We start from the raw sequence: 10207 nt of genomic DNA on the forward strand, positions 1-10207 counted from the left end.
GATATAAGTATCGCCAAAATAGAATGGACATGGCCATGCCTTTCAACTCGGCCGACAAATCACAACTCCGACCCAGAGGACCTTCGGATCTAACCTAGGAGAGTTACAGCAGACCTTCGTACACGGTTTATCAGACTTCATGCAGTCATATAGAACTTGGCTTATTCTTTTCACTGGATAGTGTTGCGTACTGCAATAGTCTCTGTCACTTTATCATTGTGATTAACAGAAGAAGATATATTTTTTATTCCTTAAGAACACCTGTGTCGCCACCGGCCAACTGGGATGTATGTCCAAGCGTCCCTTCTCCCGTTGCTGGTGTGGGGACTGGTGTGCAGCTCGGTGCGCACTGCCCCGTTCACCCGTAGGATTAACGGGACTGTGCAACGGCAATGGGAGACGCTCTACTCGCGTTCATTGGCTCGAAACCCGTGGGAGAAAAGAGACTTAAACCGGGACGGTGACTATCTAATGGGTATAAAAAGACTGAGACGTCTGTACTGCAACGTTGGCATTGGATTTCATATTCAAGTCTCCCCAGATGGAAAGATAACGGGAGTGCATAACGAAAATACATACAGTAAGTTATATTTCATATTCACTCTTCTAGGCCATACGGAACATAGAAGAAATGCACTGTCCCGCAGAATGGGTTTCTATAGATCTGTGCTAGCTATGTGCCCTCACCTGGTTAAACCGTGGTAACTTAGTTAAGTGCCTTGGCCCCCCCTCCCTAAAAATGTCTCTCCCTTTATTATTAGGCAATTTGTGTTCTGTTTTGGCATGAATGTCTTGACTTTGCAGGTCTTTGATTCATATGCTTGCTTGAACAATATTCGCGGCCCCTATTTCAAATAACAGGGCCTCTGGCTATGTTTCAAGGTGTCAGACAGAATCAGTAATTCAAAGAGATCTGAGGCTTCGGCATTGAATGATGGTGATAACTTTAGGCTATCATCTAAGCTGAGTTAAGATAGGGTTTAGGTCAGGAGCTTCACAATCATGTATAACCATCTCTCTTCCTCTCTGTTGATTGATCCCTTCTTTTGAAGTCTATTCTATCTATCTAGGATATTCAACCCCTGTATAATGACCATAAAATACCTCTGTCCGATATATAATTCATAGACAATATAGATGTCTACAGCTTCCTTATTTGCCAATCTATGTTGGTGTAGTCTTCCAATAAATTCGGCCACTTCTACACTCTCACATCAGTCCATGGGAAGAAACAGAGATATCACTCCCACAAACAATACACGCCACTGGGATGAGAGAGAGTTTAATCTCCCATAGACAGCCATAGACATAACAACAGAGCAGTGTTTACCTCGGAGAGCTCCATCTGTCAGGGGGCATTGGTACAGTGGGAAGGGTTGACTGGAGGAAGTCTGTGATACAGACCCACTTCAGGCTCAGATCCATCATACTTTAGAGGACTGTTCTCAGTGGGACGGAAGACAGTATTTCCTCTCAGGTCAGGATGTGTCTGTTGCAGGTTGAAAATAGACCTGTCCACCAGCTCTTATCAAGTTCATCTAGTTCTCCACGCCAGGCATACACAATGGGGGAAACACCAAACAGTAAACACATCAATAACCTGCTTGGTCTCCTTCTAGGTCTTCTGGAAATATCTCCAGTGGAGAGGGGTGTGGTGACGCTGTTTGGGGTTCGTAGCGGCCTCTTCCTGGCCATGAACGGCAAAGGGAAGCTCTATGGATCTGTAAGTATGCTGGACGGGAGCGAATGTAGTTGCCCTGTTTTCTTGGACAGATAAAAACACTTTTCAGTATTCGAGAGCCTGTAAACTGACAATTGATAGTCAAAGACCTTGACGTGTCCTCACTTGTTTTCCAGCGAATGAGTGTTAGGGACACCTGTGCACTCTGTACACCAACATCACAGCTCTGGACTTGGGGTTCCTTTCTCAGAACACAAATACAGTATCCACTAACTTTATACTCTACACAGAAAAGTTAAATATACTTTATGTACCTTTAAGAGTAATATAAACTAAGTTCAGTCAAGACAATCACGTATTAGATTTGAGCATTTATTGTTACATGACATGGACATGTAGATTTAACTTTGGCGGAGTGGATGATCTAAGGGAAGCGCCTCCTCGATGCAACACATACATACACGACATATGAGGCAGGGAGCAATAGAGATATAATCCCCCTGTTGGATACAACATACAGTCAGCATGGGGAGAAGGGGATGGTGGAGGGCGGCAGCAGTACTGATCATACAACAACCGGGGTGAGTGTGTGCGTATCCGCGTGTATTTTAAAGACGCCTTATCGGACGTGGCCCAATGAATATGCGCTGCTAACGTGGGTGTAGTCGTGGGCGGAGGAAAGGAAGGTGGAGTAAGACGCCTTACGTCCCCGATAAATGAATGACGCACGCTGCCCGATTGCCCTGCCTGAACTAGCTGCGCTTATGTGAGTGAATGTACAGTGTAGACCAGGGGTACTCAATTAGAAACCCAAAAGGTCCACTAACCAAATTTCCATTCAGTCCAGGGTCCGGAACAATTATGGTTTATTTTTCTGGCCCTTACCTCAGAGTTCTGGGGGTAATTTTGTTCAAAGTGTCCATGTTTTGTGTCATAGTGACCATAGCCGCGGGAACATAGGATATTTTATCAGGGGGGTGCTGCTGCTGGAGGGGGGGTTCTTAATGTTGCGGGGCGGTAGGGATGGACTGGGAGTAAAAATAGGTCATGCACATTCTGTTTGATGTGATGCTAGTTCGTGAGAACGCTAGGATACTTAATGCGAGCGCTCGTAGCACGCAAGACAATTTTGTTTGCCTTTATTTGAGCACAAAATAGTTTTTTGAGCTTTATGTAAAATGAACATAGCCGTTTTTCAATTGGTAAAACCTTGTCTAGTGAAGGTGATGTATTTTTGTCTCTTAATGTTTCAGCCCCACCCTTACGTTTCTTAGCCTGGTTTTCCATTGTTATTCTTCTCCCGGTGCTCCCGATGGCCAGTCCGCTACTGCGGGGCTGGGCTGTGCCGCGGTGGTGAATTTTCAAGTCATATCATTGGAAATTCTCGTGCTGTCAGTGGGTGCTACAGCACTCCTAGTTCCCACGGCCATGATAGTGACGTTTCACATTAGCTACCACTATTGACAAGGGCAACCGTGTCATTAAACACATCGGTTTTGTGCGCCCCACCGGCAGCACAAATGCATACTTGTCTGAAATTAGGTATTTTGGGATTTGGATTTTCGCCGGGTTAGCAAATCGATTAGCCTGCGTTGTTGCGAATGACACACACAACCTGACCCACAGAGGTTGCAACCAACTTTCAGTGAGTGAGTTGTCATGGTGATTACAGTTATTAAAGCTCCTGATTGGACCTTTGTATTGGACAAGTAAGATATAAACCACATTTAGTTGGAACAAAAAGATGTGCCGGTTAAAATGGAAACGTTCTGTCAAAATGAATTAATTGGGTGTGCTCAAGCCTTCGGCGAGAGCACAACCTTTGTTCTCTCACATATATATTATTATTTATTTATTGTTTATTTTCGCCCCCCTAAAAATCAGTCAATATTTGGCCTACATACACAACGGCAGTGTCAAAAGTTTCGTCTTGGTAGCGATTGCGTTGCTTCTATTGGAATTTACGTTCCGTTGCATGGTTTGGGCTTAAGTTAAGTTTTTGTGGCGAAAAGTGAAGCTAACGGTGGCTAATTTGCTAGCCACAGTCACTGACGTTACTAACGTCACTACGTCACTGACGTCACGAAAACACGCGTGACTACCTTTGGCAGAACATTCGTTTCGCATCTGTTAACTTGGGGGATAGCTAGGCTAACTATAGCTTTACTGCAAGGCAGCTGCAGGAACGCCACAAGCAAAGAGGCCAGGGTGATAACTATTTACTCACGGCCATGATATAAACGATTTGTGGGTGAAATTATAATTACCTGTGGTTTCAAACCAGTGTTGCTCACTGCAACGCTGTAGCCTACCCGAGACACTACAAAAACATCTACACAGCTGTAGGAAGTCAAACGGCGACAGAACATGTTCGGCACTCCCCTTACTTAAACCAAAAGTCTATCTAACTACTAACCTTAACTTCATTGCCACAGCCTAAACTTTGTCAATCTGTTCATGAAAATAATTAATTTCAGCCTAAACCGTACAACGGAACGTTAAATCCAATTCAACCAACGCAATCGCTACCAAGACGAACGAACACAGGAGTAGTCTAGTACTGTACCGTAGTACCGGGGCAGCTTCTCCACACAGGGCTATATCGCACTTGGCGTTGTTACTGACAATGATCGCTACCACTGAGCTTTTTATGAAAGCGATTTTCCACTAAATAAATGTCAAGCTTATTTACGTTTTTGGGGGCATATTTTCAGTTAGCAGATGGTACTGTTTGAATTGCGATTCCATCTTCTACTGCCGGTAACGTCGTAGAATCATCTTCAAAGGGGGTTCTTTATTAATGAATGAATGCAATGAGTAGGCTAAATGCCTGAAAATATCATGAGAAGGGAAAAACTTAAAATGACGTTTAAATCATAGAGATTAGGTCAATTTTTACACCGGTCTGCCAAATTTATTCGTTTTGTTTCAACGATGAGGCTGCCTCTTGCAGGGGAAATGAGAAGACATCTATTTCATTCTACACTTCACTCGTATTTTCAGTTGTAAATGAGCAGCAAAAAAAAATTCTTTTAAATCTGTCATCTTTATAAAAAAGCTTATTACTAAATTATTTACTGTGTCGTCTCAGTTACACTATCAGGGGTGGGAAATACTGTGATTTGCTAAAGTAGGCAAATAGCTAGTAGAACATAACATTTCATAATAATTTCAGTAAATCAAGCAGCGCTGCAAGACCCAGTGAAATGTTGTATATCCTACAGCTAGCATTGGCTTACTCAACTTCGGTTGGCCATCCTCAGTATTTGCAAGCTAGCTAAACTTAGCATAAACTATATCTAAAATAATTTTGTAGACATAACAATGGATTTAGTTACTAAATGTTGGTGTTAACTTTTTATTTTTTCTAAAATGGTCCTAATCTCTATGACAAGTTTTTCCCTTCTCGTGATTGTAGTATGACCCTCTGGATGCCCCGTACCTGGGCATCCAGGTACGGGGCATCCAACCCACTGATAAATGTATCAGTGGGTTGTCATGGAAGCAGTTCAGTAAATATGCCAGCAGACTAAAGACATGCCGTTGTCCGTATCCATTTGTAATGCAAATTATCACAGTGATATCTTCAGGCATTTAGCCTACTCATTCATTCATTAATAAAGAACCCCCTTTGAAGATTATTCTAACAACAACGTTACCGGCAGTAGCTATCTCAGATGGAATCGCGATTCAAACAGTAGCCTACCATCTGGTACTGTAACTGAAATATGCCCCCAATAACGTAAATAAGCTTGACATTAAATTAGCTGCACGGTCTGTAGAGATCTTGGGAGGAAGCCACTTTTTTGTGTTTTGCTAATGCAGAATTCGGTCAAATGAAATCGATAGACGTAATGAGTGGCACATAACGTGAAATAACATTGGATTTTATTTTGTTTGAGTTTTAATAACTTGTCCAGTGGGGCAATTAGCCAAAATTAATATTCCAGACTTGCCCTACAAAAAAATCCACTCGTCTCGGACAAGCCTTAATGTCGAGCCCTGTAGCTACATGGCTAGACTGTTGATACAGATCAGAAACCATCATATCTTGGACACCCAAAATCAGCGAATCTCACAGGCAAATCAATTACATATGAAGGCCTTTATATATGGCTACAAACTTCTGCCCGGCGTCTAGCTGGCTACTTATTACTAAGTAACAACTTTGTTGCACGAGCATTCTTTCTTAGCTACAAACTTCTGCCCGGCGTCTAGCTGGCTAATTGTTACTCAGTAACAACTTTGTTGCAGGAGCATTCTTTGTACATTGCGAGCTAACAGTGTCCGCTAGGCTACTTCGCTATAAATAATGATGTCGCTATAAATAATGATGTTAAACCGAGACCACTCAGCCCTAAAAGAAAATGTAAGGTAAAAGAAACTAAAGAAAGGTTTGATGTTAGGCTACTTTGAAAATTATAAATAAAATAGGCTAATGTAATAATAAAACTGCTAAATCATTCTCTAACTATAGGCTCCTCTATATCTTGCATAATGAAACATAACGTTTTTTAAGTAGCCTAATCAAAAAGCCTGCGCTTGCCCTCATTGGGTGTGCTTTGCCTTCGGCAAGGGCACAACCTTTGTTCTCTCACATATATATTATTATTCTTTTTATTCTTTTTGCCCCCCTAAAACTCAGTCAATATTTGGCCTACATAGACAACCTAGGTGTCAAAAGTTTCGTCTTGGTAGCGATTGAGTTGCTTCTATTGGGATTTACGTTCCGTTGCATGGTTTAAGTGGAAATTAAGTTTTTGTGGCGAAAAGTGAAGCTAACGGTGGCTAACTTGCTAGCCACAGTCAATGACGCTACTTACGTCACTAACGTCACGAAAACTCGCGTGACTACCTCTAGCAGAACATTAGTTTAGCAGCTCGTTAACTTCTGGGAGATAGCTAAGCTAACTGCTTTACTGCAAGGCAGCTGCAGAAACGCCACAAGCAAAGAGGCCAGGGTGATAAGTATTTACTAATTTTACATTGTGATATGACACACAATTGTGACGTGTAATGTACAATATAAGCTGATTTTATTAAGGAAGTACATCTACTTTCGGAAACAGTAGTCTACTATGTCACTGAAGTATTAGCATCATGACATTAGCCTCTGTTGCCCGGGCAACACATACTACAGTGGTCTATGATGCATCTGTTTTCAATCGTTAAAATAAACATTCCTCACAAATACATTTTCGTTGTAGGATTTATTATGACATTACATTACAAGTAAACGATTTGTGGGTGAAATTATAATTACCTGTGGTTTCAAACCAGTGTTGCTCACTGCAACGCTGTAGCCTACCCGAGACACTACAAAAACATCTACACAGCTGTAGGAAGTCAAACGGCGACAGAACATGTTCGGCACTCCCCTTACTTAAACCAAAAGTCTATCTAACTACTAACCTTAACTTCATTGCCACAGCCTAAACTTTGTCAATCTGTTCATGAAAATAATTAATTTCAGCCTAAACCGTACAACGGAACGTTAAATCCAATTCAACCAACGCAATCGCTACCAAGACGAACGAACACAGGAGTAGTCTAGTACTGTACCGTAGTACCGGGGCAGCTTCTCCACACAGGGCTATATCGCACTTGGCGTTGTTACTGACAATGATCGCTACCACTGAGCTTTTTATGAAAGCGATTTTCCACTAAATAAATGTCAAGCTTATTTACGTTTTTGGGGGCATATTTTCAGTTAGCAGATGGTACTGTTTGAATTGCGATTCCATCTTCTACTGCCGGTAACGTCGTAGAATAATCTTCAAAGGGGGTTCTTTATTCATGAATGAATGCAATATGAGTAGACTAAATTCCTTAAAATATCACGAGAAGGGAAAAACTTAAAAGGACGTTTAAGTCATAGAGATTAGGTCAATTTTTACACCGGTCTGCCAAATGTATTCGTTTTGATTCAACGATGAGGCTGCCTCTTGCAGGGGAAATGAGAAGACATCTATTTCATTCTTCACTTCACTCGTATTTTCAGTTGTAAATGAGCAGCAAAAAAAAAAGCTTTTAAATCTATGTAATCTTTATAAATAATAAGTATGCATTTTTATATAAAATATACAGAAATATCAGTTGTAAAAATGTCATTCAAAAACTGACCCCTGTGCAACCGACGCAAGCAAGCACACCCTACAATTTCCCCAGAAATTGTACCCTCTCTAGTTCCATAATAATATATCGGTTATAGGTCCGGGTCCGGATAGGGAACCGCCTGGGTCCGGACCCGGACCGCGGTCCGCCAATTAGTGACCCCTGCACTAGAGAAACGAAGAAAAGAAAATGTAATGCCAAATGGCTGACGGGTCGGGAATGGCTTGTGTTTGACAATGAAAATGTTGTCATGTTTTGTAAGGATTGCTGCATGTAACGTTAGTCTACGCATAAGAAAAAATATGTTGCTTACTGACACAGTCTTCTGTAATGTAAATACACTGTTCTTAATAAAGAGTATATTAGGTCAGTTTAATTAATGCCTGCTTAGGACAAAACGTTACTGTAAATGCATGGACAGGAGTCAATCTCATGACGCGAATGGACGTTTTAGCCATTTACAATAAATCGTGTCCTTACTTAGTCACGTGTTGGTGATTTCACATACCCTTGCATCATACTTCTGTGCTTCATTTTACTTAATTTTCTGTGTTTTTCATGCCAACAATGTTAATAAAATGATCAAATGCATTCAGTGAAACTCATAATTGTTCTTATTTTCACCGGAAAGAATTTGGCTAGTGGAAATTCTGATTGTTACCAGCCACATTGGCTGGTGATCAAAAAAGTTAATTTAGAACCCTGACCCTAACCATAATGACATGTCAGACAATGATAAATGTAGTTAAGATTGGTGCAGACCAAGGCATTATGTACCGGTTCGATTCCCGGCCGAGACAAATGACGTTGTGTCCTTGGGCAAGGCATTTCACCCTACTTGCCTCGGGGGGAATGTCCCTGTACTTACTGTAAGTCGCTCTGGATAAGAGCGTCTGCTAAATGACTAAATGTAAATGTACCTCAGTCAGGGTGCACAAGGCCACAACTAACATATCTTTTTCCCTCGTCTCCTCCGCAGGGTCATTTCAGTAACGAGTGCAAGTTCAAGGAGACACTCTTGGCTAACAACTACAATGCTTATGAGTCAGCGGCTCACCCAGGGATGTACATAGGCCTGAGCAAGACAGGCAAAACCAAGAAGGGTAATAGAGTGACTCCTGCCATGACAGTGACACACTTCCTGCCAAGGATCTGAACAGAGCGCCATCATGACGGGGGCCTAACAATGCACTTTCAACATGTTTTCTACAGTGTGACGATGATGTGATATAGTATTTAAATTATTTATTTATGATTTGAGATTTATTTTTATTTTGTGATCTGTGGGATAGCAGGTGAGGGAAAATAATAAATGAGAGCCCTTTTTTTGGTTATTTATGTACACACATAAACAACCAAAAACATGTACATCAGATGTGAGCTGCTAAAAGTGCTTGAGATAAGTGAACTTTAAATTAAGTTCCCACAGTAAAAAAGTGTCATATAGAGATGTCTGTTGCAATAAAAAACCTTTTGTTGCAGATAGATCCCTTTGTTACAGATACAACCCTTTCCTGTTTTGCAAAGTATCGTTTAGAGCCCTATATGGTTCTTACTGATCTGAAAAAGGACAACAATCTGAAATACATTCTGAGGGTTTATCTATGGTAACAAACAGGTTTGTGTGCAAATTGCACTGTTTGTAAGTCGTATTGTGATGGTTAGTGATTAGTTGATTTGCCAGAGACCTGATCTCATGGACATGCATTACAAAGTTAGAATCGGAGAGAGCTAACCAATGAGGAGAGAGACAATATTGTCACAGTTAGAGTATATAAAGATTTTCTCATGGATATATTAGGGTCTTTTGTTCAACGGTTGTGATGATGTGCAATTACAGATAGGGAGGTCTAAAGCATAAACTGAACAATCCTAGTACCATGATCAGAGAGGTCTCTTAAAACTGTGCCCTGTGGTTTTCTCAATCCCAAGGTGCACGTGAGTATAAACACATCCCCACAATTGACCCCATCTGAATAGCTTGCATGTTTTTTAGAGTCATTATAGTATGTTTTGTCAGAGAAAAAGTGTGAGTTTCCAGAAATTATATATCAGTTTACTACCTCATGATGGATAGGTTATGTCTCCCTTGAATTAGCTTTAAGGACTGTGTTCTGTCTGTGTTTGTTTGTATATATAACAGTATCTGCTGCAGCATGTTAAACTATCCAGTAAACAGTCCCATAGAGGATCTTACTGTGATATGTTTGATCAGGTGAACTATACGAACCAAGATGGGGAAGAGGATCGTGCTTGGTCCATCTGTGTGTGTGCATGTAAGGAGAAAAAGTGCTTTGATGACTGTCAGCGTACTCTCCTGAAAGCAGACACAGTAGAATAATTGTTGCCATTGGTTGTCAGCAAGTAATGGCATTTCCACAATGTCCTCCTGTTTTTTTTATTTCATTTTTC

The 10207-nt window shown here is 41.2% G+C and overlaps 1 protein-coding gene across 1 annotated transcript; it reads left to right on the plus strand.

The window, feature by feature from the left end:
- Positions 1–285: 285 nt before the first annotated feature.
- LOC134020496 (fibroblast growth factor 4B-like) lies at positions 286–9727 on the plus strand. Its single transcript, XM_062460646.1, has 3 exons — positions 286–580; positions 1620–1723; positions 8775–9727. Exons 1-3 carry the CDS (start codon positions 286–288, stop codon positions 8949–8951), a joined length of 576 nt encoding a protein of 191 aa, XP_062316630.1. The 3' UTR covers positions 8952–9727.
- Positions 9728–10207: the final 480 nt, after the last annotated feature.

Source organism: Osmerus eperlanus, chromosome 5, assembly GCF_963692335.1.
Source record: "Osmerus eperlanus chromosome 5, fOsmEpe2.1, whole genome shotgun sequence".
NCBI lineage: Eukaryota > Metazoa > Chordata > Actinopteri > Osmeriformes > Osmeridae > Osmerus > Osmerus eperlanus.

What these genes read in the sequence shown, in the direction of transcription:
- LOC134020496 (XM_062460646.1), top strand. Translation starts at nt 286, where the DNA reads ATGTATGTCCAAGCGTCCCTTCTCCCGTTGCTGGTGTGGGGACTGGTG. An exon ending in GCATAACGAAAATACATACA is followed by an intron (nt 581 to 1,619) that starts GTAAGTTATATT and finishes GTCTCCTTCTAG; the next exon opens with GTCTTCTGGAAATATCTCCA. An exon ending in AAGGGAAGCTCTATGGATCT is followed by an intron (nt 1,724 to 8,774) that starts GTAAGTATGCTG and finishes TCTCCTCCGCAG; the next exon opens with GGTCATTTCAGTAACGAGTG.